Below are 16,268 nucleotides of genomic sequence, written 5' to 3'. Positions count from 1 at the left end.
ATGCTGTAATGGAGAAATCATTACTGGTACAGCCTGATCTGGGTTAAAGGAACAGAATGTGTGATGTCACAAGGAGCTGAGAAGTCAGAGGCAACAACTGGAATTCTTTTATGGAGGCAAGGGGCTCATATTAGGGATAAAGCAGCACTGTTGGAGTGTTATAGCCAATTCAGGGGTGGGAAGGTCACACTGGTGGGGCAAGCAAAGCTTGGTTCCTGATGTAGCAGTTAGAATTGGAGGTGGTGGGGAGGGGACTAAAGATGAGAAATGAGCCTGAAGAGATAGGGACAAGAGCCTGGATTTTACTCTGTGGGTGATGGTGAGTCATAAAAGGCTTTTGAGCAAGAAAGTGACACGGCCAGATCTGTGTTTTAGGAAAGGTTTGGAGAAGGGTAGGCTGGAAGCAGAGAGATCAGTTTGAGGCCCAGTGTGGGTTGCTGGGGATATTGAGAGATAATGATTTTTTTTTCCTGCTACCAGGGAGTTTTCTTTTCGTAAAAAGGTCAGTCTGACTGCTCTAGACCTTTTGTCACTAATGGCTCTTGGGTCTGAATAGGGAGTCTAAGAATTCCCAGTTGAAGTCTGAGACATTTGGAAGCAGGACAGTGTAACAGATTGAGATTCTCTGGGTTCAAATTTGAACTCTGTCACTTACTAGCCATTTGACCTTGGGTAAGTTACTTACTCTCTTCATGTCTCAGTTTCCCTAGCTGTAAAATTAAAATAAGAGTGCCTACCTCACCTGTTTGTATGTGAGAATCCAGTGAAATAATGCATGCAAAGCGTTCAGCACATTACTGGTATATAGTAAATATTCCACTGGAAGTAGAGTTCATGGACCGTCAACCAGGAGGATCTTGATGAGGCCTTGAACTGTTTACTGCAGTTCTTAATTCCCTTTGCCTAGACACCAGGTAGAGAACTGGACCTGGGCTGGGCCTGGGCTTGTAAGAAGAGTTAAGTGGGTCTATTGTGGGGATTGGAAGGCTTAGATGATTGGGGATGGGTGAGGGGAGCCAGGTCACTGAAGTTAGAGCATTAGAATTGACATCAGATAGGCAGTATCTAAAACCTAGCAGAAGCAGAATAAAGTGCCTAAATGATACCAAGAGTCCAACTGATTAATTTCTCACTCCTCCCCCATTGCCTAATGCAGCTTTTGCTCAAATATAATCTATATTCAGGCCACCTAAGGAGAGAGCAAAGGAGATGGCCCTTCTGTGTTATCTCCTAACCTACCCCCTTCTTGGCTAAAAGTCAGTTATCTTTGCCAAATCTTTGTCCTTTTTTCCATGATTTGTAAACTTTTCTCTTCTCGCATCTGGACAGAAATCATAAACAGACTTAAGAAGGCTCCTCCTGTCTACAGACCAGTAGTTCCTCCTGAGCATGCCCCTCCAGAATGTCTCCAGCTGATGAAGCAGTGCTGGGCTGAGGCTGCAGAACAACGACCAACTTTTGATGAAATATTTAACCAGGTAAGGACTCCAAATCTTATCATTGCCCAGGAGCCTTCCTGAAGTCAGCCTACACAAGGCTAACTCCTTGGGTCCTTGTCATATTGTGGAAGGAACCTCTTTCAAGGGGTAAGGGCACTCCTCTTGGAGGAACAGCCTGGGAGTGGCTACTTTGAGGCTCTTGGTGCTGGAGTGTCATCAGCACATCCTTCAAGAGCCCAAAGATTGGTTCTAGTGTTCTTCTGTGTCTGAACCTCTGTTCCAGACCATCCACAATCTGACCTGATCAACCTTTCAGAGATGGAATTGAACCTTCAGGCATTTGTAAGGCAATGGCATTGAAACTATTAGATGATGGGTATCATGGAATAGATGGGGCTCCTCACAGAGCCATGTTTACTTTGGGGATACCAGAGAACTCTCATGAGTGTACCAATTAGGTAATTTCAGGTTGTTTTTGGAAGGTCAGGAAAAATACGGAGTGTTTGAAAGGGTGTTCAAGATGGAAGAAAGAGAAAGTGCAAATGTGGCGTGCAAAAGCAGGAGATTCCTTAAGTTTCCAGGCAATGGGGTACATGAAAAGTGATAACCTTCCTCCTTAACATACTGAATTTCTAAAAGGGGTGATTCTTTCCCTAGAGGTGGGGATTGAAAGGGGAGTGAAGGAAAGGACAGAGTGAGCCCTGCTATGGAAGCTAATGTGCAATTCCAATGTTGGAGCATGCAGTTTAGGCTTTGTTGAAATTACAGGACACCAAAACTGAGGGTGCTCACCATGAGTGCTGTGTCAGCTCTGGCAGAGAGGCTTTTGTGCCTGGCTGGAGTACAGCAATGAGATGCTTTATGAGTGGCAGGTATCTGAGGCGGAAAGAAAGAGTTGGATTGAAAGCCTGAGGGGCCCTGCTTATGAAGTCATCCGTGTCCCCAGCTAACAATGCCTCCATTAGCCCGGCTGAGTTTCTTGAGGACACTCAAACAGGTGTTCAATAGTATGGAAAAGGCGAAGGACCATGAAGGTCAAATTTCTAAAACCTTACCATGAGGCAGGAGAAAGAGCATTTGCCCCTGTGTTGATGCTAGAGATGTTATTTCAGAAGGCAGCAGAGAAGCCAGTGATAGATAGGGGGAGTGTACATCATGAGACTTTCAAACAAGACATTGCTATAGCTGCCCTCACTAAAATGCTTCAGTGGAAGTTTAGGCTGTCTGATGACAAGGCTAGCCACCTAACTTCCTGCAGTTAATAAAACTTAAGTGGAAGGAGGAGGAGAGGGAGGTTCCCTGGGTTAGGCAATAGGGGGAGCCCAAAGCATCTAAACTGGCTATGAGGTTATCCCCGGGACTTTGATGGACCTGCAGATGTGAACCAGGCTCAGAAGGGAAACTTCTAGTGTTGGCCTTGGGGCATTGGGTGCTAGGTGGAGCATGTGTGGCCCAGCTATATATAAGAAGTTCACTGGGACAGAGCCCTAGATGTCTGTTTAGCAAAACCACCTCCGATTTTTTGTTGTTGTGAACACAGTCATGTGCATGTTGACTATAGCAGTACAGAGGGGCTACCCCTCATGATTCTAATACTATGTCTAGCTCCCTGTTACTGTAGATAGACCAGGTCCCAAAAAGGCATGTTGAAAATTTGTGACATGCAGACATCTCTAAGGCATCAGGGCATAGAATGGGGCAAAATCAGTTGAATTTTACATCACTCTGACTGACCGAAGGACAGGTGCTAGAGGACACCACTATTCTTGGACTCCACGGTAAGAAATAGGGGTTGATTTTATCATGTGGATCTTAAGCCCTCTGTAAGAGGTCAAGGAACCTCTCACTGTTCAAAAACTGGCAACATAGTGGCATTTGAGGATAAGAATGATTTAGTAGACTGATGATCCAGAAGAGTAAAATGGCGCTTTTGGCCCTCTCTCCCCTTACCTCACACACAATTGGCCTGGGCTCAAGACCAAATCCTGTTGTCTTAGAAGTGGCTACTATTCACGTGATAGCATCTCAGAACTGAAGGAGCCGGCTCAGAGCACCTTTGCTCAGGCTTGAAAGAACCAGAAGGGTAGGGGAAGAACTGGTGGGGGGGCAGCGGGGGCAGAGGTGCAGTGGTAGTGCCCTGTAAATGGGTCAGGGTGACAGTGAGGATGGGTGGTGACTTTTCCTATTTATATCTGGGTTCACCTTTCCTGCCCTGGCATTTTAGTGGAATGGATTTGTGATAAGGGGACCTGTTCCATCATCTCTGAGTTTGAGGAGTAAGCATTTTCTGGTTCCCTTTTCTATTTTACTTCCAGTTTAAAACTTTTAATAAAGGGAGGAAGACCAACATTATTGATTCTATGCTTCGGATGTTGGAGCAATATTCTAGCAACTTGGAAGATTTGATTCGGGAGCGGACTGAAGAGCTGGAAATTGAAAAACAGAAAACGGAAAAGCTTCTAACACAGATGCTACCACCGTATGTGAGAACACCTGAGGAGTGTGAATCCTTATAGCAGTGTGTTCTGTTAAAAAAAAAAAAAAAAAAGAAAAGAAAGAAAAAATTACCCATCAACTAACTGCTGCCTCCCCTTGTCCTACACCCTCTCTCCTCCTAGTGGGCTTGAGTCACACCTTCAAATCAAAGTAAAATTGGAAACCAAGGGAGCAGAGCACACATCCTAATTTTCCACTACCTGTAGATCATGCTGGTCATTTAAGTTTTTGTGCCTTGTTTTTTCTGTGTGTCACTTCGTGACTTTGCTAGGAGGTTGACCGATTAAAAGAAAGCAGTTCTTTGAGCTCCTAGAGGAAAGTAGCAAGGTCGTTTTTCCAGGTCTTTCCTCTCTTAGCTGAAAACCTTATCTGTTGCTACAGTTTCCAAGTTTTCCAGGGCACCTTACTTATTATGTTGTAACATGATCTTCTAGGAGATAATTAAGGAAACTAGCCTCATGAAAGGGCAATCACCTGGGAGCATTCCCCAGGGGTCTGAGTTAGAAGTATAGAGAGATGAAAAACCTCCACATGAAGGCACAGACCAGGTCTGTCCAGTGCTGTATTCCAGCACCTGGCACAGTTCCTGACCGATTGTAAGCACTTAAAACTTATTTGTAGAATAAATGAACGAATTAATGTTTTCATCCATGTAACACTTTCTTCCTCATCGTTTAATAGCAGTGATTTTTAGAGGTTTATTTGGTGTATTTTTAGCAGGTGTATGTGGCATGAAGGGGGACCAGTGTCATCTTAGGAATAGCTGTGTCTGCTTTTCAGATCAGTTGCTGAATCTCTCAAAAAGGGCTGCACAGTTGAACCTGAGGGCTTTGACTTGGTCACCTTGTACTTCAGCGACATTGTGGGCTTCACAACCATTTCAGCCATGAGTGAGCCCATTGAGGTGGTGGATCTTCTGAATGACCTGTACACACTCTTTGATGCAATAATTGGCAGTCATGATGTCTACAAGGTAGGTTAATTAGCAGGAAAATATATTCCATAGTGAAATTTTTATATGAGGCCCATCCATGTATATTCCAAAATTGAAGAATAAAATTTATGGAATATTGTTATTTAGGAATAACAAATTAAATAGTACACCCCTTCCATTGGTATATCACTGGAAATGAAAGCCAGGTAGAATGCATGTAATTTCCCAATTTACAAAATAGCAACTTTTAACCCAGCAAAAGATTGCCAGTCAGATTTCTTTCGAACTTTTTTTCTAGAATTGGGACTAAGAAGATGTTGGGACCAAGAGAGTTATTGCACATCAGTGGCTGAGTACTCGTAGTGTAGGCAGTACTGTACTAGGTACTGAAGGGGATAAAGAGGAAGAATTGGTGTTTTGCCCATAGTTGGTGACTGCTACAGAGTTCATCTTGGTAAGGTTTGTGTAGATGCTATAAAAATTTGGTCTCCTCCTTCAGGTACTGTTTTATACGGAGAGAACTTGACATTACAGCAGGGAAATATTAGACTCGAGGCTTTTTGGGATTGCTACAGGGTAACTGAAAGGCTGCCTATTGGTCTGAGGTCTGGGGAAGTGATTAATTATGGGGTGGCAAGCCCCTGTTCCCAGCTTCTCTCACTCCTCCAGCCTTCGAATTTTCACTCTTTCTATTAGAGTTTGCAAAATGACTACATTGACTAATTTTGATGCCATGCTTCCTTACCTTTGTTTATATATGTTGTCTTGTCTCTAAGCAAAAATGACTAAAAATCTCATAGCTGTGCAGGGACATTTCTACGTTGTCTGCATCATGGATACTTGTCTTATTGATGGAGAAAGATGCCCCAGGCATCCTAAACTTTAGACAGCTTCTCTGTCCCAGGACCAAAGTAGAGCTGGAGAATCAGTAGCTCCATTCATTGGATTCTTCACAGTAGTCTGAAATGTTCTAGCTCTCAAATCACACACAAGAAAGTGTGTTTATCTCAGATTAGACAGGGCCTTTTCAGGTCAGATAGAGAGCCTCAGGGCTAGGCCAAGCCACCTAAATAGGGCTCAGAAATAAACATCATACCTGTCAATCAGCAGGAGCTGCAAGCTAATCAAGAAGCACACATGGAAACCACGATGCAGGAAAAATCCATGGAATCAGAGTACCTGTCTTAACTTGTTGAACTCAAACAGCCTGAAGAGAAAAACAAATCACTGAAAGCTAATTCAGTTGAAACTAAAATCAAAGATGATTCAGTGTGGGCTGTAACACAGCTACCGGTTTAATCAATCCAGCTGATTCTGTTCAGACAATTGTTGGGGGTCTTAGCAATAGGCCATTAGATATTTTGGTACTTAATGGTTGCAGTAGGGAGTTAATGGGCTGTTCTCAGAACAGAGCAGGGCTATATAAATCCAAAAATGAAATTTATTTTTTTTTCAGCCCTGTTTATTAAAAACGGCACAGTGCAAAGGAAATAAAAATTGAACCAGCAGCAAATGACCAAACTCATTTGTATTTTCATTTTCTTTACCTGTAAAATTTGAATCGCCTCCCCTGGTACTTGATAATCTGAAATGGAAGTGAGAAGGCTACTGTAGAATTATGAAGTTAGTGATTCAGTTTCAGTTCTCCTGCCACTATGTGCATCTCAATTGCACCCTTTTCTAAACCTCCTTTTCCCTCTCAGCATCCTTGTGTTGACTGATACAACCCACAATTTTCCACAGCAGTCTGCACACCAAGACCATGCATGCCCATACTCCCTGCTCTTCTAATCTCCTCATCCATATCCTTGGGGCCTCCTGGGTGACTGACTCATCAAAGCTAAAGGGTCAGCAACTAATCTCTGATAATGGCCAGCCACTGACTTCCCCTTGCATGTAGCATTTACATTGTAATCCTTCCTTCCTGTGCGCAGGCTGGCATGCCTATCTGAGGGCAGGTATCCTTTCCTCAAATTGCACAAGGTAAGGTAGACCTTGGATGGAAACATGTTGAGGCAGAAAGTCCTACAGATTGAAAGGATTATTGTTATTGGCTATAGTAATTCATGATGAGCCTATTGCTGATTGCTAAACTTCTTTCTCTGGAGCTGAATCATACCCACAGTTCCGAGGCTGGTTTCAAGACGTACCTATTTGATAATGATGATGATGATGATGATGTTGATGATGATGGTGATAGCTTGAACTAATTATATGTTATCATCCAATAGGCAGGTTTTAAATGCTTTGACATATATTAAATTATTTATTCCTTAGAAAACCCTATGAAGTTTTTACTATCATTATCACTATCTTACAGATAAGGATACTGAAGTACAGAGAGATTAAGTGATTTGCCCATGGCCACACAGTTTGTAAGTGTTGAATCTTAAATGCTAATCAAGATGGTATAACTTCAGAGTTTCATGTTCTTAACTGTTGTATTCTGTGAGTGCAGTTCTCCAGGAACACATGGGTTTTAACTGGATTCAAACTTGTAGTAACACAGTCTGACTGGCGCATTTCATAAAAAGTCCCTTCAGCTTAGTTATTTTTTTGGATTTACCCAAAAAGTTTCAACTTACTGGTTATCTAAAAGAGGGAGCACACTTCTGTGGGGAAGGCGAGGAACATAGATTTGGCTTTATTTCCAAGTGTCCAGCCCTAACCGTCCCCTGCAAAGCAGTTGAGGGCCAGTACTGCTGCTCCTCAGGGAGGTAGCAGTAGGAGAGGAGGAGGTAACTGGTGGAAAGAGACTCAGTTCTCATACCCAACAGGCCTGCAAAACTAACTTCATCATATTAGCAAGGCAAAGCAGAGGGAACAGGCTCGTTCTTCCTTTCCCCTTCCCTATATTTTCCTTAAGGCTACCCTAGCTTATTTACCCCAAATAATCTATAGAAACGTTTGCTGGGAAGCATCATAGGCACCTTCTCCTAAGATGCTCCCCCACGGACACCCTAGGGACAGTCCCAGAAATCTCCCTTTTCTCTTCTCCCCAAATGTCTCAGAGCCTGGTATTTTTCTAAGGTCAATCAGGAGCCCGTGAGGTAGCTACACTTATTTCAGAATCTCTTGGCGTGGGGCCTAGACTTCAGTATTTTCAATAAAGCTCCCCAAGCAATTCTAACATGCAGCCAGACTTGTGGGTCATTGACGGTCCCTCTCTGCCTTTCTCACTTTACAACAGACCACCTGGCCTCCATTATACCCTTACAGCTCTGTGCTAAAAAGAAGCACAAATAAGTTGTTTGCTAATTCTATTTTTCCTAATTCCCAGGTAGAGACCATTGGAGATGCCTACATGGTGGCTTCAGGCCTCCCAAAGAGGAATGGCAGTAGGCATGCAGCTGAGATTGCAAACATGTCCTTAGATATCCTGAGCTCTGTGGGCACTTTCAAGATGCGGCACATGCCAGAGGTGCCAGTCCGAATTCGAATTGGCCTGCACTCAGGTAATAACCAGTTAAAGTAAGAGGAAACATTCTCATGCGCTTCTAGGAAGACTAAAAAAGAAAGGGAAAAAGATAGCTCTCCCTTGATTCCTGGCCACTAGATTATCCAGGTGTCCAGGGCTGCATAATTCCTTTATGCCTACCCAAGTTTACTCTCCTCCCAGTACCTGCACTAACACAGTGGGCAGCAGCTCCTTGTTCCAGGTACTAAACTCTTTTAATCTACCATTTTGGTTAGAGGCAATATTTCCATGTTTGACTGTGCTACAAGATCAACAGGTATATGTTGTAGTTAGGATAATTCATTTAATTAATTAAAATCCCAACTTCTGAACTATTTTCCTCCCACATTCATTACCTACTAGCTCCTCTTGCTTCTGTATCCACTCCCTACCTTTTTCTCTTTGCTCTGCTCTTCTAGGCTCCTTTCCTTCCCCCATCCTTTTCACCCCTTCCCTACCAAACTTCTTTAAAAAAATGAATGACATCCACTGTGCCATTTCTTCACTGTCCACTCCCTCCTTAGCCCCTTTGCAATCTGACTTCAGTTCTCACCACTTTCCCCGGTCCTTGTCTGCCTTTACCTCTGCAGCATCTGCAATTCGTGACAATCCTCCCTAAAATGCTCCTCAATTGGCTTTTATGACATGCTCCTCACTCTGTGAATGCTGCTTTTCACTTTATTTACTGGTTCTCTTGACTCTTCCTGTTCTCTAACATTTTCTGCAAAGCTCTCAGTCTTGTGATCTCTTTGCTGTCTGCATGTCTCACCTCTAATTTATTACTCAACCCACAGCAACCTGACTTTCATTTCCTACCACTGTCTGATAATTCCTTTTGTCTCTAATTGTCCCTTATATTGGTATTCTCCAGTGTTCTGTCATGATCCACTGTTTTTCTCCTCCTACATACTCTCATGGGTGATCTCATTCATATCTGTGGTTTAACTACCACTTGTACGCTGATGACTTCCAACTCCACAGCTTTAGTGCAGTCTTCTCCCTTAAGCTTCAGCCTTCTATATCAAAATTCCTGCTGATATGCCTACCTGAATGTTCCACATGGACCTTAGACTTGACACATCTAAAACAGAATTTTTTTTTACCCATGCAAACTTCCTGCTCTTTTTATATTTATTCTCTATTTCAGTTGGTGGTACCATCATTGACCTAGTTACTCCAGTTAGTCTTGAGAGTCATTCTCTTTGACTCCTCCCTTACTCTGACCTTTAACGTTCAACTAACTACTAAGTCTTGAACACTTTACCTTTTAAATATTTATTGATCTCTCTTGTCTTTTATTCACTCTCACAACCCAAGCCTGGGACACCAACATCTCTCGCCTGGATCACTGCAATAGCATCTTCTTGCTTCCACTCTTGCCTCTTACCATCCATCCTTCTCATACTCATCAGCATAATCTGTGTTTCCTTGTCTGTCCTTCCATTAGGCTTTAAGCTCCTTGGTGGCAGGAAGCATATCTTACTCATGTTTGTATCCAGAGTTCTTAGCACATAGCAGGTGTTTGATTTTTTCTTTTAGAGAAAAGCCCTCATCTGTCATTTGTGCTTCAGTTTCACATTTCCAACCCCCCTCAGCATACCTCTTCTTGTAGGGTTCACCATTATTTCAAATTTAACATATTTAAAACTTCAAGTCATCTTTTCCCACAAATCAGCATAAACTCACAAGCTCATGGCAATTTTCTCATGGTTGTCAATCAGACAGCCAATAAGTCTGTTGATTCTTTTACGTCTCTCTTATTCTTCATGGCCATCCACTTCTTATCATTGCCTCCTTTTAAGTACTTTGTGCTTGGATTACTGCAGCAGCCATCTGGAGGGTTTTCCTGGTTTTACTTCTTCCCCTTTCAATGCATTTTATACACTGATCTGAGTAAAAAGATCATGCAATTCCTTGCTCACAATTCTCTAGTGGTTCAAGATCCTCCATCTTGTACAGCCCACTTAATCCAACCTTGTCTCCAGTTTCTCGTGAGCCATGTGAACTAGGCAGACTGTTCTCTCTAAGAGTTTCCCAAATTCCCTGTACAATCCCAACCACAAGCCTTTGATTTATGTCCCTTTTCCACAGTTCAAATCCTACTCACCCATCAAGACCTAGATCAAATCCTACCTTCTCCACTGGACCCTTCTTGATTGAGTCAGGTCCTAATAAGCACCTCCTCCCATTTTCTGAATTATTATAGCACCTCTGTCTGTGCTTCTTGCCTCAGCCATATGTTGTCTTGGGTTACTGCTTAAATGCTTCCTCTTTGATAGTATCTTCTCTTCAATTAGACTATAAACTCCTGGAGAACTGAGACTATGTGTTACATTTCTTTTTTATTCCCCTTGGGGCCTAGCCGTAAAAACAGAGCAGAAGGCCAGGCATGGTGGCTCATGCCTGTAATCCCAGTACTTTGGGAGGCCAAAGTTGGGGGATCGCTTGAGCTCAGGAGTTCGATACCAGCGTGGGAAATATAGTGAGACCCCCATCTCCTTTTAGGAAAAAAAAATCAGAGCAGAAACCAGAAAGGTGAAGGTTAAGAACTTTCTAGATACTCCCAAACTGACTTTTCAGTATGGCTGCTGAAGTTTTCTCAATTACCTTGAACACTTAACACAGCCATATTAAAATGTAAGAACAAAAAATTCTAAGTGCAAAATATCCTTTGATTATTTATACATACTGCTTTTCCATGCCCCAACACAGATAATTGAAAGTCAGCTCTATTTGTTTTCAGATTTTTGAAATGTTTTAGAATAATTCTCTTGATAGACACAGTTTGGGAACCAGATAAACCCATGAAAGCCTTTCTTCCAACCCTAAGGCACAAGAAAAAGTCACGTTTTTTTTTCCTTACAACAAACATGTTTGGACCCTGAGTCCCTGCCCAGGACTTTCTGGTTTGGGTTTGATACTTATTTGTCCCTGTTGACAGATATAACATCTCAGGTGTAACTGTTACGTGGAACAAAGGTATAAATCAGAAGGGCAGTCATGTCAGCATTGTTATAAATTTGCTTTCTTGTAGGGCAAAGAGTTCGTTACTCATTATGTCTTTCTTCAGATTCCCAGAGCTATATGATGGCAACTTTTATTCTTTTACAAAGATACATTCCTTCCTCTTTGCACTATTCCTCTATTAGCATTGGGTGCACACCTGTTGGCTGTAATTCCAACCCCCTGCTACTCTATAGGGCCGGTTGTTGCTGGAGTGGTGGGCCTCACCATGCCCAGATACTGCTTGTTTGGAGACACTGTGAACACAGCTTCTCGGATGGAATCAACAGGCTTACGTGAGTACCTAATAGAGAGATGGATAGGATGGCACCATCCTGCTATTGAGAAGGTGATTCTTCTTCAGAGAGGTGAAAGAGAGCAAGGTACTTGATGTTTCAATGTTTTAAAGAAAAATAAAAGATAATTTGAGAAGACTAAGATTTATCACGCATTTTCCTGGTCTCTAATGGCAAACCAGTAGGGGGTGATGTTGGACTGAACATGTACCTTTCTTGTTCTAGAAATGAAGCTGTAGCTAAGTGACACCAAAACAGCCACTCAATTTGATAAAAACAACTAAAATAGTATTTTGGGTAAAGAAAAAAATTGGCCGGGCTTGTGGGTTTGTGGGAGTCATGTTGAGAAAAGAACTACATAAGGGACTGACATTTTCCATTTTTCAACTAGTTTGTGGAGACGCACTGAAGCCAGCTGCCTCCCAGTTGGCTGCTGTTTGCTGTTGCAGTCCCCTTTTTGAACCAGTTAGGACCCCAGGAGTTCTGGCTTCATCAAATAGCCTCTAGAATTTAGCTAGCAATAATCCCTCAATCCAAGTAGCTTGGAATTATGAAATAATTTATTGCACCTTCCCTGTATATAAAACCCTTAGCTTCTATCAAAACAGATACAGTATCAAAGATACCATTTCTTCTCTGCTTCTTTGAAAAGAAAACTGTAGAAACCATATGCCATTTGTCTGTTGTTTGTAAGATGCTGGCTCAACTCTTACTCGGTTATTTACTGCCACTACAGAATCACAATGTGCCTTTTGCTTATATCGTGGTTGAGCAAAGCATTTTTTATGCTACTGTAGGAAAAGCATAGAGAATAACATTAAATTCTATATGCAGTTTTCATGGATTTTATACCAAAAAAGGGAAGAAACCACTTAAGCCCTTAGAAGGGCTTAACTCTGGCAAGACAAGTTCTTTCCAAACTTCAGCAACATACTCAAACTAGTCCCTGATGTTATGGTGGACTGTATCACAGTGGGTGGTGCCCCGTCTGACCCCACTTCCCATCACTTATGTGTAGAAACAGGCTTACACAATGGGTCCAGTCTTAGTCAATCTAGCCTGTGCAGCCATGATTAAGGAGGCAGTATGGAACTTAGAAGCTGTTGTCAGAATAAATTTTCTGACATCTGGGAAAGTCTTCAAACTCCTTAGATATGGCAGAGGCCATGGAAGTAGTCATCCAGGAACTGCTGCATTAATATGACTTTGCATATGACTTTACTCTTGAAGTGCAACCCAACATGAAGTAAAATTTATCATGGAACTGCAATGCAGATTTGGCACAGTATTCTGGACTGATGTAAGCTTGTAGAAGGCTGAAGTCATATTCTGGTCTGAACCAGGGAAAACTCCACGCACTTCACATTGGAAATACAAAGTTGAGACCAGAAATTGAATTTTGAGATTTAGACAGCACCTTGCCCAGTGATCAGCTAGAACGAAGAAAATGGAGTGAATCACCCACAGCAGGTGTTTATTAAGCACTGACTGTGCAAGGAAGTTATTGTGAAGCATACAAAGAAGTATACACATGTGCTCTCTGTGCTAAAGGAGCTGGTTAATGTGCTTTTCTAAAAGCTAATGACTATGACCCAAATATGACATTAAGCTCCACAACTGAATGGAGATCTGTAGAGAGGTAGCCTCTCCTCACATTGGATATGAAATCAGGACATGTCACACATCTATTAATAAAAAAATTATTTCATCAATATCTCCTTTGTGCTCAGTTGAAACCACTGAGATTCTGGAATGGAAGTGACTCGTGACCCAGCCCTGGAGTGATCCTCCCTACCATACAAGTGGATGGTGGTTGGCATGAGCTATCTCTCTTTTAAGCTGTGTGTTCCCTACCATCGAGATTACTCTACTGAAAGGCTCCCTGAAGACCAGATGCTTGTGGGATGCACACATAGGACTGGCTAGGAATATACTGGCTGGGCATGTATATTTTAGGAATAGGACAACCTTTTTTGAGTAAGGGCTTTGGGTGATCATGAGTTAATGAGGAAGATACAAACAAAAAACAGTACTGAGCTATCAAGAGAAAGAAAGTCATTGTGAGTATACACAGCAGAAACTCCTTGCAGTTCTCTCCAGCCATGCCTTCCTACTCAGGTTGTAATCAGCTTTTTTTTTTTTTTTTTTTAAAAAAAAATGATTTTCTCAAGCATGTGTGAAAACTAGCCTTGGACTTTTATTTAAGACTCAACCTCAACAAGGTCTCACTTCACTGGGTGAGTTTTTAGAAATGTCAAGGATCTTACCTGAGTGAATAAGTGATTATTCTTCATCAAATAATTACCCTTAGGTTCTAAATAAAATTTTAACGTGGCAGTTCCCCATGTAAATCTATTATCCCAGATTGAGATCACTGGTTAGAAAATAGTACATTCATGTGTAAACACAGCTAGGTGCCCCCACCCAAAGGTCAGCTATAAATGTACAGTCTTCATAAAATATTTGTTGAAAGAGTTCTTGGGATATTTCTCATTGATGTTTTATTTTTAAGTATAGCAATGTTGAGAGATAGTTGTAAGAATGCATATGGAAAAGACATCCTTTTGCCTCTTAAGATATGTAAAGCATGAGAGTTCAGCCATAGTAGCAGCCTGTGAAAGAAGCTGCTGAAGTCAAACTTTCTTCAAATGATGTCACGTTTCAGCTGAGAGCACAGTAGATGCTGGTTTCTTCATCTCAACCTTTGAGTTAAATTAACACCTTTCTATTGCATGGCCTTTCATTTAAGATAGTGTCTAGGAGGCTGATAGGTGCTACAACCAATGCCTTATTTGGGCCTGGTGAAGAAGGCCATCACTCCCTCTCCTCCTCTTGTGAAACCGTAAGTAAACCTCTCTCAGGACGTTGCTAATGGTCTAGTTCATTTACAAGTGCAGACATTTATTACATTGACATTTTCTCATTAATTTTACCAGTGAGAAAGGAGCCCAAATCATGTCTCCCTTTCTTTTGCAGCTTATCGCATTCATGTCAGTCTCAGCACTGTTACAATTCTTCAAAATCTGAGTGAGGGCTATGAAATGGAGCTTCGAGGAAGAACAGAGCTCAAGGTATAATGTCTTTTTGTTTTTTGAGCCAGACTACTTGGATACACCTGCTTCTGGAGAGGTCATGGTCTGCTGAGTTTATCTGGGAGTCTGAGACTCAGAGCTATAACTTGGGCAGAATCTTCAGCCCCATTTGGGGTTCCCAAAAGATTGCTCCATTTTGCCTCAATTTTCTTCTCTTTAAAATATGGCTACAGTGGGGAGGAGTATTGAGATTTTTTCTGCATTTTTCAGACTGTAAGTTGTATCTTTCTCTCTTAAAGAACTGCACAGAATTTGGCTTTCCGATGAGCTGCACTATTATTTACATTTTCTAACCTACATTTTTTCACTCTTTGGCAGTGCCAGACATTGTTCAATAAGCCATAGTAATTGTGAGTTTGGATTTGCTATTCACTTTCTTAGTGGCCACCCCTCCTGGGTGAAAGGCACCCACTGGCACACTATTTGCAAAGAGACTTTTTCTTTCCCTAAGAAACCAGGAGGAACAAAGTCAGTTTCTATGAAAGGCAAACATTTTGTAGCCCCTTTTTCCCGGTTAGAGTTATCACTTGGCCTGAGATATAGGATTAGAATAATTTTAGTTTTCTTTTTTTGCCATTTCCACTACGTTCTATTTATCTATTTCTGAATGACCCAAAGACCACCGGTTGACCCTGTTATAAGAGAGCTCAGTGATATAATAATCTAACTCCCTCATTTTCAGATGAAGACCAAGGTCCAGAGAGGTGAAGCAGTTTGAGCAGGGTCACACAGTCAACTGATAGCAGAATCAGGTCAAGAATCAGGAAGCCTGACTTCCTTTTTAGTGATCTTTCCATGACACCATGCTGCATGAAGATGATTTTCTCAGTGATTATTTTTGGGCAAAGCAAGAGCAGGGCACTAAGTGATGCACAATTAGCTTCTGACTTTGGCATTCCTTTTCTAAACAGTGGCAAGTTACATGTAGCTAGATTTCAGACGTTAAAGTTTGGAAGGTCTAATTCTAGTTGATAACTTCCTCCTATGGCTAGTCCTAGTTTTTTCCTTCCAATAGGTCATTAGTATCTTCCAGGAGGTTGGATGAGTCACTTACAAGGGGACAGAGGCTCCTTTCCCACCTCTTGCAGAGAACTCAGACAGTAAAATGATGGGGACAGGGATATTACTTGGGCAGCGAATCTAACTGTCCAAAGCTTTTGTGATCCTTCTATACATTCTGTCATATTTCAACAGAGGAGTAGAAATGCAGCTTGGTTTCCTGAAGACCTTTTCCTCTGCATTGCTGGGCAGAGACCCCTCATTTAAAAGCTGAAGAGTTGCCACTTTTGAAACTGAAAAACGAAAATGCGTCCCTGTCCCAATGGTTTTTATTGTCCCACAAATTCAATTCAAGAGCACTCACATCTTTGGGTGTTTCAAGTACAAAATCAGAACTTAACTTCAAAAGGGCCCTTTGCAGCTTCATGGTTTCCCCAACCCCAGGGAATTTGGGAACATTTTGCAGCAAGTTGGAAGAAGAGCCTTTCCCTGATGCCACATTGGGCCTCAATTATTGTGGTGGCAGGGTCCTTATGAGGAGGAGAGATTAAG

The 16,268-nt window shown here is 42.0% G+C and overlaps 1 protein-coding gene across 1 annotated transcript in view; it reads left to right on the top strand.

Annotated features, from left to right (window-relative positions):
• GUCY2F (guanylate cyclase 2F, retinal) overlaps positions 1-16,268 on the top strand; it is a 112,986-nt gene that overhangs the window by 89,089 nt on the left and 7,629 nt on the right. Inside the window, exons 12-17 of the mRNA XM_054472791.1 lie at positions 1,330-1,478; positions 3,755-3,918; positions 4,716-4,908; positions 8,150-8,324; positions 11,527-11,625; positions 14,602-14,696. Of these exons, the coding sequence (XP_054328766.1) occupies positions 1,330-1,478; positions 3,755-3,918; positions 4,716-4,908; positions 8,150-8,324; positions 11,527-11,625; positions 14,602-14,696 (875 nt within the window). The remainder of the gene's footprint in view (positions 1-1,329; positions 1,479-3,754; positions 3,919-4,715; positions 4,909-8,149; positions 8,325-11,526; positions 11,626-14,601; positions 14,697-16,268) is intronic.

The sequence above is a fragment of the Pongo pygmaeus genome, chromosome X (genome assembly GCF_028885625.2).
Source record: "Pongo pygmaeus isolate AG05252 chromosome X, NHGRI_mPonPyg2-v2.0_pri, whole genome shotgun sequence".
Classification (NCBI taxonomy): Eukaryota; Metazoa; Chordata; class Mammalia; order Primates; family Hominidae; genus Pongo; species Pongo pygmaeus.
Note: the sequence above shows the minus strand (reverse complement) of the source record. Positions and strands in the feature narration are given on the sequence as shown.